Here is a 13,976-nt window from a genome sequence, read left to right as displayed (position 1 = left end):
TCTGCAGCTAATCTCGCTGTAACCTACAACATCCTTTGTCACTATCCACAACTCCACTGACCTTAGTGTCATCTGCAAATTTACTAACCCACCCTTCTACGCCCACATCCAGGTCGTTTATAAAAATGATGAACAGCAGTGGACCCAACACCGACCCTTGCGATACACCACTATTAACTGGACTGGACTCCAGGATGAACATTTTCCATCAACCACCACCCTTTGTCTTCTTTCAGCAAGCCAATTACTGATCCAAACTGCTATATCTCCCGCAATCCCATTCCTCTGCATTTTTTACAGTAGCCTACTGTGGGGAACCTTATCGAACGCCTTGCTGAAATCCACATACATCACATCAACCGGTTTACTCTCATCTACCTGTTTGGTCACCTTCTCAAAGAACTCAATGAAGTTTGTGAGGCACGACCTACCCTTCACAAAACCGTGCTGACTATCCCTAATCAAATTATTCATTTCTAGATGATTATAAATCCTATCTCTTAGAACCTTTTCCAGCACTTTACCAACAACTGAAGTAAAGCTCACTGGTCTATAATTTCCAGGGTTGTCTCTACCCCCCTTCTTGAACAGGAAAACCACATTTTCTATCCTCCAGTCTTCTGGCACTATTTCTGTAGACAATGATGATTTAAAGATCAATGCCAAAGGCTCGGCAATGTCCTCCCTGGCTTCCCAGAGGATCCTAGGATAAATCCCATCCGGCCCAGGGGACTTATCTATTTTCACACTCTGCAGGATTTCTAATATTTCTTCCTTGTGAACCTCAATCCCACCTAGTCTAGTTGCATATATCTCCGTATTCACCTCGACAACATTGTCATTTTCTAGAGTGAATGTTGTCAAAAAATATTCATTTAGTGCTTCCCCTATCTCCTCTGACTCCACACACAACTTTCCACAACTATCCTTGATTGGCCCTAATCTTACTCTTGTCATTCTTTTATTCCTTAAATAGCTGTAGAAAGCCTGAAGGTTTACCCTGATCCCCTATCCGCCGACAACTTCTCATGTCTCCTCCTGGCTCTTCTGAGCTCTCTCTTTAGGTCTTTTCTGGCTACCTTGTAACCCTCAAGCATCCTAACTGAGCCTTCACATCTCATCCTAACATAAGCCGCCTTCTTCCTCTTGACCAGAGATTCCACTTCCTTCGTAAACCATTGCTCCTGCGCTCTGCAGCTTCCTCCCTGCCTGACAGGTACATACTTATCTAGGACACTCAGGAGCTTTTCCTTGAATAAGCTCCATATTTCTAATGTGCCCATCCCCTGCAGTCTCCTTCCCCATCCTATGCTTCCTAAGGTGATCTGGTTTGACTTCCTCTTGAGGGTTCCAGTATCTTGCATATCCCCCTACAGCCTATTTGGTTCACTCCATGTTCAAGAAATGCTGAAGGCATTGGATACTGTAGAAGTTATGGTCTCTGACAACATTCTGGCAACAATACAGAAGATGTTCTCCAGAATTTGCCACATCTGTAGTTTAGTTGTTTCAGTATAACTGGCATCTACTCAATATTGTGGAGAACTGCCTAGATTTGCCCTGTCCACAAGAATAAGGACAAATGCATAAGGTAAGCTATAGGAGCAGAATTAGGTCATTCAGCCAATTAAGTTTGTTCCACTATTTGGTCATGACTGATATATTTATTTCTCACCCCTGTTTTTCTGCCTTCTCCCTGTAACCCTACCAACCAAGAAACTATCTATCTTTATCATAACTATATTTGATGACTTGGCCTTCTCAGCCTTCCACAGTTTCTCTATCCTCTGGTTGAAGAAATTCCTACTCATCTCAGTTTTAAAGGGTTACCTATTCATTCTGAAACAGTGCCCTCGGTTTCTAGTCTCTCCTATGAGGTAGAAAGATTTTCTCCATATCCAGACTCTTAAGGCCTCTCAGTATTCTGTCAGTTTCAATGTGATCCCCCTCATCCTTCTAAATTCCATTGAATACCAACCCAGAGTCCTCAACCACTCCTCATATGACACAACCTTCATCCTTGAAATCATTCTTGCAAACCTCCTCTGGATCCCCTCCAATGCCAGCACATTCTTCCTTGGGTGCGAGGTCCAAAACTGCTCACAATATTCCAAATATAGTCTGATTCAGTCTCAGCATTACGTTTCTGCTCTTGTATCCTAATCTTCTTGAAATGAATGCTAACATTGCATTTGTGTTCCTACTTGCCAGTTGAACTGCATCTTAATATTAAGAGAATCCTAAACTACAACTTCTAAGTCTCTTTATGCTTCAGGTTTCCAAAGCCTTCCCCATTTAGAAAATAGTCTATGTTCTATTCTTCCTACCAAAGAGCATAACTTCATACTTTCCTACATTGTATTCCATCTGCCACTTCTTTGCCCACTCTCCTAGCCTCTCCAAATCCTTCTACAGTCTCCCTGCTTTCTCAGCACTATCTGATCCCTTCACCTATCTATGTTTAATCCAACCTTTCCAATTACCACCATATCTGGCTAGTCTTGGTTTTAAGCAAAGTGATGGAAGGGTGCTATGAAGTAGCATTTGGAAAGGAATAAGGTGTTCACTGATGCTTAGTTTGTGTTCCACCAGGACCATTGTTACAGCCTTGGTCTAAACATTGACCAAAGAGCTGACCTGTACAAGTGAGGTAAGAATGACTGAAATGAGAATGACTGCCCTTGACATATTAACTGAGTGCAGCATCAAGAAGCCCAAGCAAAACTACCGGCAATGGAAATAGAGGGGGAACATTCCATTGTTTGAAGTTCTACTTAGCACAAAGGAAGGTGACTGATTATACGCTGCATTACCAGGCTAGCATCCAGGCTTAGGCTGATAAGTGGCAAGTAACATTTGTGCCAAACAAGTGACAAGGAATAACCAGTGCCAAAACAGAGAAGTTAACCATTGTCTAAAACATTCACTGGCATTACTGTTACCAAATCTCCACTATCAATATCCTGGAGGTTACCGTTGACCAGCTATAGCCATATTGTGGCTCAAAGAGCAGATCAGACATGAGGAAGCCTGCAGTCTACTTGTCTCCCCAAAGATTGTTGACCATGTAATGGACAAATCTGGAGTGTGATGGAATATTGTCCGCTTGTTTGCATATTGCAGCTCCATCTACACTCAAGAAGCTCAACACTATCCAATATAAAGCCCCATTGATTGACACTTCACCCACCATCTTTACCATTTTCTCCTTTCACCACTAATGCATAGTAGTAGCAGTGAGTACCATCTATAAGAGGCATTGCAGTCATATACCAAGCCTCTTTTGACAATACCTTCCTAATACTTTACCTCTGCAACCTAAAAGACTAAAGCCATCAGATGCATGAGAATATCACCTATGCAAGGCACAAACACCATTCTGACTTGGAACTATATTGCCTTCCTTTCACTGCTGCTGGGTCAAAATCCTCGAACATAAATCCTATCATTGGTACTTCTGCATCCCAAAGGCTGTACAATTCAAGAAGGAAGCTCACTATAACATGCTTCAGGGCAATTAGGGAGGGGCAATAGGCAATTGCTGGCCTAAGCAGTAATGCCTATATTCCATGAAGAATTTAAAAAAATACAAATTCCACAACGTGACAGTTTATAAAGGCCTTATGAATTGACACCACGTACACGCATTCTATGCGCTGTTCAAATTCATGCATGTATATTCGAAGGATTTTGGCTTCAAATTTGGTGCAGCCACAAATGGGGGGAGGAAGGGAGGAAAGTGTGGGTGAATGGTAAAGACACTGTTTGTCTTGACTCTCTCCTTCACAGCCGCTCCCCCCCCACCCCCTTACGTAACAGGCTGGTTCACTCCATTGAGTAATACCAAGTTATGATCTCAGTACCACAAAACAGTTTTCCTTGTGTGCTCTCCAACTCCAAAGTTAGTCAATGGGTTTGGATACATGAACCATGAGGCAATGCATTGCTATTGTCAGTCCAATTGTTACCTTCCTGTATTTATATTATGGACAATAGACTGTATGGGAGAAAATGGTGCACAGGTGTGAGTGTGAGTATCAATGTAAGGTTGGGATGTATGTACAATGTATACTTATCAGAATGTGTGAGAAGCTGGGACCGTGTAAGATTGTGCAACATGTGCAGTGTGTATAAGGAACAGTGTGCATGTTTTTTTTAGATTAGATTACTTAGTGTGGAAACAGGCCCTTCGGCCCAACAAGTCCACACCGACCCTCTGAACAGCAACCCACTCCCCTACATTTACCCCTTCACCTAACACTACGGGCAATTTAGCATAGCCAATTCACCTGACCTGCATATCTTTGGACTGTGGGAGGAAGCCAGAGCACCTGGAGGAAACCCACGCTGACACAGGGAGAATGTGCAAACTCCACACAGACAGTTGCCTGAGGCGGGAATTGAACCCGGGTCTCTGGCGCTGTGAGGCAGCAGTGCTAACCACCGTGCTGCCCCATGATGAGTACACTGTTCCTGGAGGTACTGCAATACCAGGCCAATGTGTGGAGTGAACAGAGCAAGCTCCTAGTCCATCTCCCTGCTCCAAAAATCAATTTAATAGACAGTGCCCCACATGGGGGACGTATCAGATATTAAACTGATAAGAACAGAAACTACACATTGTTCTAAGCCAAAAGGCCGAGAAGCGATCTGTTTGTGTATTGGAAAGAGTTAGACAAATAGTAAAGTTTGTTTAATTTTTTTCCTTGTCCTCTGTGAAAGTGTTTTGTCTCATCTACCTGAGGCACCATGGGAAAAGATGTTGGGATTTTGCCTTTGCTGTGTGATGTAATAAATTAAGAAGAGGAGGAGAAAATGTCTTTGGGATTTGAAAGAAGGAATTACTGGAATACATACATCTTGATCAGCCTTTTTTCTTGATTTCACAGCCAATTCGATGCAAGCAACAACTAAGGCCAACGACACTCCAATTCCTAGAAACAGGAAGGTGCCTCCAATCTGCTTTACTTCCAGTGGACTCCATTCTGCTGAGTGTTCAGAATGACCACATGAAGACTTCCACCATTTTGCTTGCAGCTGCTGAAGTTGTCCAGATTCCTCAAGCTCCAAAAGGGTCTGAGTTAAATAGTCTCTAAGTGGGTCACCTTGAGACAAAAAACAAGACAAAGCATGATATATTCCTGAAGCACAATTGATAATTAAACAATACATCTGTGAGAAGACAATATTCATTTGATGTGGGGAAGGAGATATGGAATGTTGAGTAGGTGTGAAGTTATATAAAGCATCACCTGTCACCAGGACTTTCCAAAGCATATCAAAGTCAACTCAAATTCTTCGAATTCCAGTCAGAATATAAAATTTCTCTAGAAACACATCCATCTATCTTAAATGAGCCAACTGATTTAGCAAAAAAGATTGCAACTCACCGAGGCGAGTGGCAATTCCATATCCCCTAATAGCTGCAAAGTTGGAGACCCTCATCAAGTTGCAGTGCTCTGCAACAGCCAAGTCTATTGTTGAGGATTCACCAATCAGGGCGTAGTTGGAGTCGAGCACTCGTTGTATCCCTTCTTTCATTGTATGAACTAAGACAGAATCACCTTTATTGTTCATTCTCTCATAGATTTTATGGTAGGTTTCAATCTTTGAGAGCTGCAATGATATTGAAGATATTTGTTTCAATAAGAGTAACATTCGTTAATAGAAGGATAAGTAGAAATTAGATAAATGCTAATCACTCAGCAGCTTAGATTTCTACATTCATCATTTGTTCTTCAGTCATCCCTTTAACTTTTCATCAAATGCTACTCTCCACCGTAATGCAGATCTTTCTTACCCTTTTTCCACTAGCTTTGCATCTGCTTATAAACCTTTAAATCACTAACTCTTCCCAGCTCTGATAAAAGATCATCAATCTCAATTGTTAGCTCCCTGTTTTCTATTTCAACTGATGCTGCCTGACCTACTTTCTATTTTTCAACATTTCCTGCTTTCTTTTCAGATTTCCACCAGCCACAACATTGTGAAAGGACTCAAGGCTTTGGGTGACTTGATTCATCCTCATCTGTTGATGACATTGATGGATTTCACTGTTGCCTTATTATACTCTAGATATTTTCTAATCAACCTGTTCAGGGATGTTATTACACACCTCTAGAGGAGGTGGGACTTGAACCTGGGTCTCTTGGTCCTGAGGTAGGGATTCTACTATGGTGGCACAAGAGCTGTCACCTTAGACTTTATTAGTATTTAGCTACGCTGATCTCACCCCCAATTAGCTAAGCATTCTTTACTGATGGGTGCTCTGCTGCTCTACACTGATTCGTTATCAAGATTTTTCAAATCATGAACTTTTTACACTTTAAGGGTGTTTAACATTTTGCACTTCTACGTGGGCATCACTGGCAAGACCAGTATTTGTTGCCCATCCATAGCTACTTTGAGGAGATGGGAGGTGAACTTCCTTAAGCTTTTGAGTGACTTCCTTGGCCAAGAGTTAATCATACAGAGTTACATGCCAACATTTCATAATTTATTTCCATAAAATAAATTAGTGAACCACTGTTTCTTTTATGACAGTCTGACAGACTCTTGCTTACTTTTACTAGGAGAAAGTGAGGATTGCAGATGCTGGAGATCAGAGTCGAGAGTATGGTGCTGGAAAAGCACAGCAGGTCAGGCAGCATCCGAGGAGCAGGAGAATCGATGTTTTGGGCATAAGCCCATCATCAGGAAGGGCGTTTACTGCTGCATTTACTGATAGGAGTTTCAGGAATTGTTATGATTTTATTTTTAGATATTGAATTCAAATTCACTAGCTACCATTATGGGACTTGCACACACATTGTACAAATTATTAGTCTAAGCACCTGGATTTTTTTTTGTCCTTAGTGTAACCAGTATGTTGCCAGATCCATGCTTATCCACGTCCAAGCACATACCTTGAAGAATGAGAACGTTGAACCGCCATATACTGTGCCATAGTCAATTTCGTTTTGTTTTGCAAGGTCAGCAAAGGAATTGATCAGTGGTGCCTGTGCCTCTGAATTCAATGAGGCTGCAAAATATGTAGCGTATGCTACCAGGAAAATGATGCTGAACAGCCACCAGGTTGTCCCAATGATACGTGTGGACAGAGATCTGGGATGTGGCCCCACACCTAGTGAAATATAATAAGGATATTGTTTTTACAGAACTTAGTGCAAAAACAGGCCATTCAGCCCAACTTGACCCTACTGGTGCTTATAGCCCACAAGATTCTTTTTGTACCCTACATTGACTCATCCAATCAGTACATTTGTCTATTCCTTCCCCCCCCCCCCCCCTCCCCCGACCTTGCTTGCCTAGTTTTCTCATAGAATTATCTATGCTATTCAGCTCGCCTAACTTACAATATGATATTGGGTTCCACATTTTTTCCATGAAAACATTTCTCCTAAATTCCTTATTAAATTTATTAGTGACGACAACGTATTCTAGTTTTGGATTCCCACCAGTCAAAATATCTTTTTTATCTCTGTTACCAAAATTTATTGTTATGAAGATTTTTTAGGTCACTCCTCGTTCGTTTTCCTAGAGAAAAGGGCCACAGACTGTTCAATTCTTTCAGTCAATATTGGCCCCTCTATTCTGCTATCTCCCCTGTAAGTCTTGTGTCTTATTATCATTGTTGTGTTGTGAAGACCAGAGTAATGCACAGCACTCCTCTCTCCCATTTCCGAACTCTGCTTTTAAAGAAAGTGGAAAGAGTACTTTCTAAACAATGAAAAACTAGAAACAGTGGAGCTCTGAAGAGATCCTGAATACAGATTGTTAAAAAGCTCTAGATAGGTACAGAAAATAATCAAGAAAGCAATTGAAATTTAGGACTTGCACCCAGAAAGCTAGAATAGAGGATAGATGTAGATAATATCTATCATGTTTCCACTAGTGGGGACCTTCAAACTAGTAGGCATAGCTAAAGAATAAGGAGATATTCAGGGTAGTGCTGAGCTGAATTAATGGGGAACCAAAAGAGAAAATGCTGGAAAATCTCAGCAGGTCTGGCAGCATCTGTAAGGAGAGAAAAGAGCTGACGTTTCGAGTCTAACTGATCCTTTGTCAAATTAATGGAGAGTTGAGGGCTGGGGCAAAACAGCTGTGATCTTACAGAATGGTGGGGCAGACTGAAGGGGCTGAATGGTCTATTCCTGCTCTTATTTCTCACATTCTTACAAAGGGTAATCAGTTGTGCTGCAGCTATAATAGTTAGATAGCTCTTGGAGCACTGTGAGCACCATATCTGTGGATGGCTATATTAGTATTGAAGAGACAGCAACATAGATTGACACATTGATTCCTAGACTCCAAATATTACACTACAAGAAGAGATTGTACAAACTGAGGTCATATTCCTGGACGTTGAAAGATTGTAGTTGTCATTTAATTGATAGTTTCAAAATACTAAGTGGAACTCATAGGGATGTTAAAGGAAAATTAGTTCTTGTAATTGAGGAGTATAGGAATAGTGGATGTAACCTAAGTTAGAAACAGAAGTGAAGTTAAGAAACACCTGAAGGATATTTAAATTTAAAATTTGATCCCTTCCATAAACTGTTATAGAAGTTGGATCAGTTGTTACTTTTAAATCTGAGATTGCTGGAATTTTGTGAGCCAAAAGTAGTACAGAATATAGAGCAGGTTCTAATAAACCATAATCTTATTGAATGACTGGGCAGGTTTGCAGTGTTAAGTAGTCAAATCTTGTTCCTACATTCCTTTGATGAGTCAGTCAAGAGTCAATAACAGCACTGGCATCTCTAAATGGGCAAGTTTCCTGTTCAATCTCAAGTGCGGGTGCTTGAGTATTAAATCTAGACTTACATTCAGTGAAGTACTAACAAAGTACTACACTATTATATGAGCACTGCTTAGTGAATGCTGCCCTATTGGTTGGACAGCAATGAGGGAGTGTTATATCATTGGAGGACAGTAAACAGTGAGCACTGTACTATTGAAGATCACTATTACCATTGAAGAACAGTTTCACCTATATATATATATCTACAGTATTCTGACTGACTCTTCTAGGACCTTGAAGCAGGAGCCAATGAAACTCCAGAGACCTGTGGCACAGAAGTTGAAGGGATTTTAGGTTCTTTTGCAGTCTTATGTCAATCGCCAAAGAAAGCATCCTATCCAGATTCATCACAGCTTGGTATGGCAACTGCTCTGTCCAAGTCTGCAACCAATTACAGAGAGTTGTGAATGCAGCTCAGTCCATTATGAAAACCAACCTTCCAACCATTGACTCCGTCTGCACTTCCCGCTGCCTCTGGAAAGCAGCCAACATAATCAAAGAACCCACCCAACCTGGTTATACTATCTTCCATTGGTTAGAAAATACAAAAGTTTGAAAATACTTAACAACAGATTTAAGAACAGCTTCATCCCCACTGTTGTCAGACTTATGACCAGATCTCTCATATTAGAATTGATCTTTCTCTGCACCTTCTCTATAGCTGTAACACTATATTTTGCATTATGTTCTATTACCCTGCTGTACTTATGTATAATTTGTCTGATTAGCACAGAAAACAGAACTTTTCACTGTGTCTCAGTATATTTGATAATAATAAATCAAAATTGAAAAACAAAGCTGAACTGGAAGATTAGCACTAACCAGTCTTTTAAACCTTAGCAAATCATGGAAAATATGACAATCCAGAGGACAGAACCTGGGCTCATTCAAACGCACTGTCAGCTGCTGACTCTATGCTTAGAGATACTTTACCTTGTAGAGAGAGAGCACCGACTCCAAACCAGAAACTGTCAAGCAGTGAGAAATGAGTATCTTCAACTTCGGGCTCCCTCCACTCATTGGGACTCAGTCTGCAAAATGATGATTGCATCAAATATTGCACATTGTTGTATTAACATCTAGTAATTCTCTGCAACAACAATATTTTACCCCATCCAATTTTTATAACCATAAACTTTTAAAGTGCAATATTTACTTTAGCCGTGCTGTCTCATGTCCTGGAAGTGTTTGAGCAAACAGATAGAGGGACCCTGAACCTTATGCTTTTCAGCCAAGTTGCATTGAGTATTTTGGAGAGTTTCTTGTCCTGTTTTACCAAACCAATGTCATTAATTAGCTATCATTCTCACATCGCGCTCTTATGTCCAATTTCTGCCCTATCTTACCACACGCCATTCCCATAAAAACTCACCACTCAGAAAACTCAGAATCCATTACAGCTATGCCATCTTTAAAAGGTCGCTGTGCACCCAGACTCAGGATCCTGCACTGATGGCTAGGCCCTCCATCTCCAGCCTGCCAATTCCCTTGTGACCCTTGGAACTTGAGGCAAAGGAGGGTTGACTTACCCTAGCAAGAAGATCCATAACATGCCTAGCCCATCTAGATAGGTGTCCTCTGGGTCACCCTTCCGCCCATCCAGGGCTAATGGACTCAACAGCTGAGCAGGCTCCTTTGACCCCAGCGGGAGTCCAGGGAGGCCACTAAGATGGAGTATCATAGTATCCCTTTAGTGTGCAAGCAGGCCATTCAGCCTATCGAATCCACACTGACCCTCCAAAAAGCATCCCACTCAATCTACATACCACTGGACACTATGGGCAATTTAACACGGCCAATCCAGCTAACCTGCACATCTTTGGATTGTGGGAGGAACCAGAGCACCCAGAGGAAACCCACACAGACACGGGGAGAATGCGCAAACTCCACACAGACAGTCGCCTGAGGCTGGAATTGAAGCTGGGTCCCTGGTGCTCTGAGGTAGTAGAGCTAACCACTGATCCATCGTGCTGTAGGAGGGAGAGAAAGAAGAAAACATACTTTGATGACATGGGTGAAAGTGGCTTTCTTGTAAGTGACCTTCAGTTTATGTTCTTGATTTTAACCTACCTGTGTTGAGAGTCTCCCTGTGTTTGTACTAATGGTGTTTTCACATCACCCAGCAATACTTCTTGGGCACAGATGAGACTCCATGGATAGAGGTCTATGCTGAGAGCCTACTGTGCTATCTAAAAGCATGGGGAGCAATGCATATACATGATATTGGGTCATGTTGAAAACCTTTAGCCATCCTTTTACAACATTCCGTGTGTTCAGCGCTCCCTCTGTGTGCAAGGTGTGCTGACAATGGATTGTCCAACAGTTGGTTGTGTCAGGGAGGTGTATCACACAGACCGGATCCATGATGTAGGATGGCCACAGAGTAGGCGACCTGCTTTCCTGTGTGCCAGTGAACAAAAGCCAAAAGAAAGGTGTTTCCCACAGCTCCTTCCCTCACAGGTCACTTATCCAGCCACCTCTGAGTGTGTTAACAGCTGTCTACTTCCTGAAGAAGGTTTTATGCCCGAAACATCGATTTTCCTGTTCCTTTGATGCTGCCGATTCCTGAAGAAGGGCTTATGCCCGAATCATCGATTCTCCTGTTCCTTTGATGCTGCCTGACCTGCTGCGCTTTTCCAGCAACACATTTTTAAGCTACTTCACCATTGTACTCTTCCCTGGAGCCTGCAGTCCCCAGTCCAGAAGGCGAAGCTGCCAGGGCTTGGTTCTGCAGCAATGAAAACACTTGACCACTGCCCCCCTGATCTCATGACCATGATCCACTCCCTCAACAGACTGACTGGACTGCCCTGGACTAGAAGTGCCCAGACTCTTGACTGGTGCCTGTGCATCTTCCTTACTGCATTAACCTTACCCCCTCAGCCTTGCCACCATGGAGCCAACAGACTGACCGTTACCCATTCCCAATACACCACCACACCACCCACAACCCCCGACCAGTGAAACCCCAACTGGATGTCACATAGAGCAGGAGTGACATTGATGTAGCACGTTGCAGTGCTATAAGATGTGCAGCCACAGCAGTATGAATTGCTTAGCAGCAAGAAAAGCTACCTGTTGTTGTGTCTGTTCAAATTACATGGCAAGGGAAGGCAAGGCCGAGCACGTAGGTAGCCACAGTGTGAGTGTGCACACAGAGAGCAAGTGAGCAGCACTGGGATATAACCCCGCCAGTCTGCGAGTTCGTGCCAGGCCCTGTGCACACAGTGTCCCTGTTGCAGCCACTCAATGCTAATTCCCATTACATCCTGCAATATGAGTCTATTCTTCCAGTGCATTGGAGAAGTGCCCGGACAGTCATCTGGGATTGGCAGATGCCAGATGCTAGATACAGTGTCCCAGGGTGAGGGGCGCCCGTGCCTGATGACCATGGATCATGCCCATGTGCTATTGTTTGTTTGTGGGCAACATGGGTATTGTTCAGAGCAAGTGGGGAGCTGAACTCATCAGGTACATGCTTTGGTTTCCTTGTTGAGTTTTCCTGACCTCCAGCTTGTTGGCAAATTCAGTAAATCAGGAGGCTGAATATTAATGAGGCACGTTGTGACCTGAACAGGGCCTTCAACAAACGTCAATCCCCGTCAATTTGGTATCTGGCTGCTTCCTAGCAAGAATCTCACCATACTGCCTGTGAAAAACCATGGTGTGGAGGTGCCGGTGTTGGAGTGGGGTGGACAAAGTCAGAAGTCACACAACATCAGATTATCGCTCAACAGGTTTATTTGAACTCACAAGCTTTTGGAGCGCTGGTCCTTTATCAGGTGGAGTCTTACGAAGAAACAGCGTTCTGAAAGTTTGTGATTTCAAATAAACCTGTTGGACTACAACCTGGTGGTGTGATTTCTGACATTGTGAAAAGCTATAACGATGGAGTGAGATGATCTTGGCATTGTGAATAGCCCCACCCATTGCCACCTGACTCTGCCAAACATTACACCATAGCCCACATTGTTCTGATCCCTTGAAGATTTGGCCCAGGGAGTTTAACTCTGCAAAGTTACAAATACCTGCTGTACTAACAAAATTCCAGCAAGTGGCACAATTGAGCTGCTGGAAGCTCCTGTTCTAAATAGTTCCACCAGAGGGGATCAGTGATAATGCAGTCCTGTCGCATTGTTTGAAGTTATGGTGATGCTTGAAATAACTCCACAGAGGCCAGTATCCTGTCACCAAGTCATGCTTTATTTACATGTGGAAAGTCCTTGACACTAATCCAGCTCCCTCAGAGCCAGCTCTCAGAGTCAGCAGGATGTCTGACACTCCTTTTCTTAGTGAACAGAACCTCTGACATTCCTGTTCTTTTCCTGTTCTCTTTTTTTCTTCCCACACTTTTTTTATATCACGATGGCACAGTGGTTAGCACTGCTGCCTCACAGCGCCAGAGACCCGGGTTCAATTCCCGCCTCAGGCGACTGACTGTGTGGAGTTTGCACGTTCTCCCCCTATCTGCGTGGGTTTTCTCTGGGTGCTCCAGTTTCCTCCCACAGTCCAAAGATGTGCAGGTCAGGTGAATTGGCCATGCTAAATTGCCCGTAGTGTTAGGTAAGGGTAAATGTAGGGGTATGGGTGGGTTGCGCTTCGGCGGGGCGGTGTGGACTAGTTGGGCCGAAGGGCCTGTTTCCACACTGTAAGTAATCTAATCTAATCTAATCTAAAGCTGGGGCTGTTTTCCCTGGAGTTTTGGAAGCTGGGGGGGTGACCTTGTAGAGGTTTATAAAACCATGAGGGGCATGGATAGGATAAATAGACAATGCCTTTTCCCCATGATGGGGAGTCCAAAACTAGACAATATAGGTTTAAAGTGAGAGGGGCAAGATTTGAAAAGGATAACTTTTTCACACTTAGGGCGTTGCGTGTATGGAATGAGTGGAGGCTGATACAATTACACATTTAAAAGGAATCTGGATGGGTATATGAATAGCAAGGGTTTCAAGAGATACAGGCCAAATGCTGGCAAATGAGACTGGATTAATTCAGGATATCTGGTCAGAATGGATGAATTGGATGGAAGGGTCTGTTTCCCTGCTGTACAGCTCAATGACTCTATGACTCTTATAAGAAGCAGCTGGTTCAGTTACCACTACTTGTAGTAAAAGGCTTGGGCCCAACTTTGATGGGGCGACATTATTTGTGAAAGATTCACCTCAACTGG

General features: G+C 42.9%; 1 protein-coding gene and 1 non-coding gene across 3 annotated transcripts in view; both read right to left on the bottom strand.

The window, feature by feature from the left end:
• LOC122540375 (putative glutamate receptor) overlaps window positions 1-13,976 on the bottom strand; it is a 38,182-nt gene that overhangs the window by 3,794 nt on the left and 20,412 nt on the right. For both annotated transcript variants that reach the window (XM_043676015.2, XM_087980396.1), the window contains exons 7-10: window positions 9,737-9,834; window positions 6,906-7,123; window positions 5,391-5,616; window positions 4,858-5,105 (exon numbers count right to left, since the gene is read on the bottom strand). In XM_043676015.2, coding sequence (XP_043531950.1) covers window positions 4,858-5,105; window positions 5,391-5,616; window positions 6,906-7,123; window positions 9,737-9,834 — 790 coding nt within the window. The remainder of the gene's footprint in view (window positions 1-4,857; window positions 5,106-5,390; window positions 5,617-6,905; window positions 7,124-9,736; window positions 9,835-13,976) is intronic.
• Window positions 4,458-4,650, bottom strand: LOC122540492 (U2 spliceosomal RNA). Its single transcript, XR_006309324.1, has one exon. It is a non-coding gene; the product is annotated as a U2 spliceosomal RNA (small nuclear RNA).

Source organism: Chiloscyllium plagiosum, unplaced genomic scaffold, assembly GCF_037043375.1.
Source record: "Chiloscyllium plagiosum isolate Xiang-an unplaced genomic scaffold, Cpla_swu_hap1 HiC_scaffold_37, whole genome shotgun sequence".
NCBI classification, from domain to species: domain Eukaryota; kingdom Metazoa; phylum Chordata; class Chondrichthyes; order Orectolobiformes; family Hemiscylliidae; genus Chiloscyllium; species Chiloscyllium plagiosum.
The sequence above is the reverse complement of the archived record's forward strand: the minus strand, read 5'-3'. Positions and strand labels throughout refer to the sequence as shown.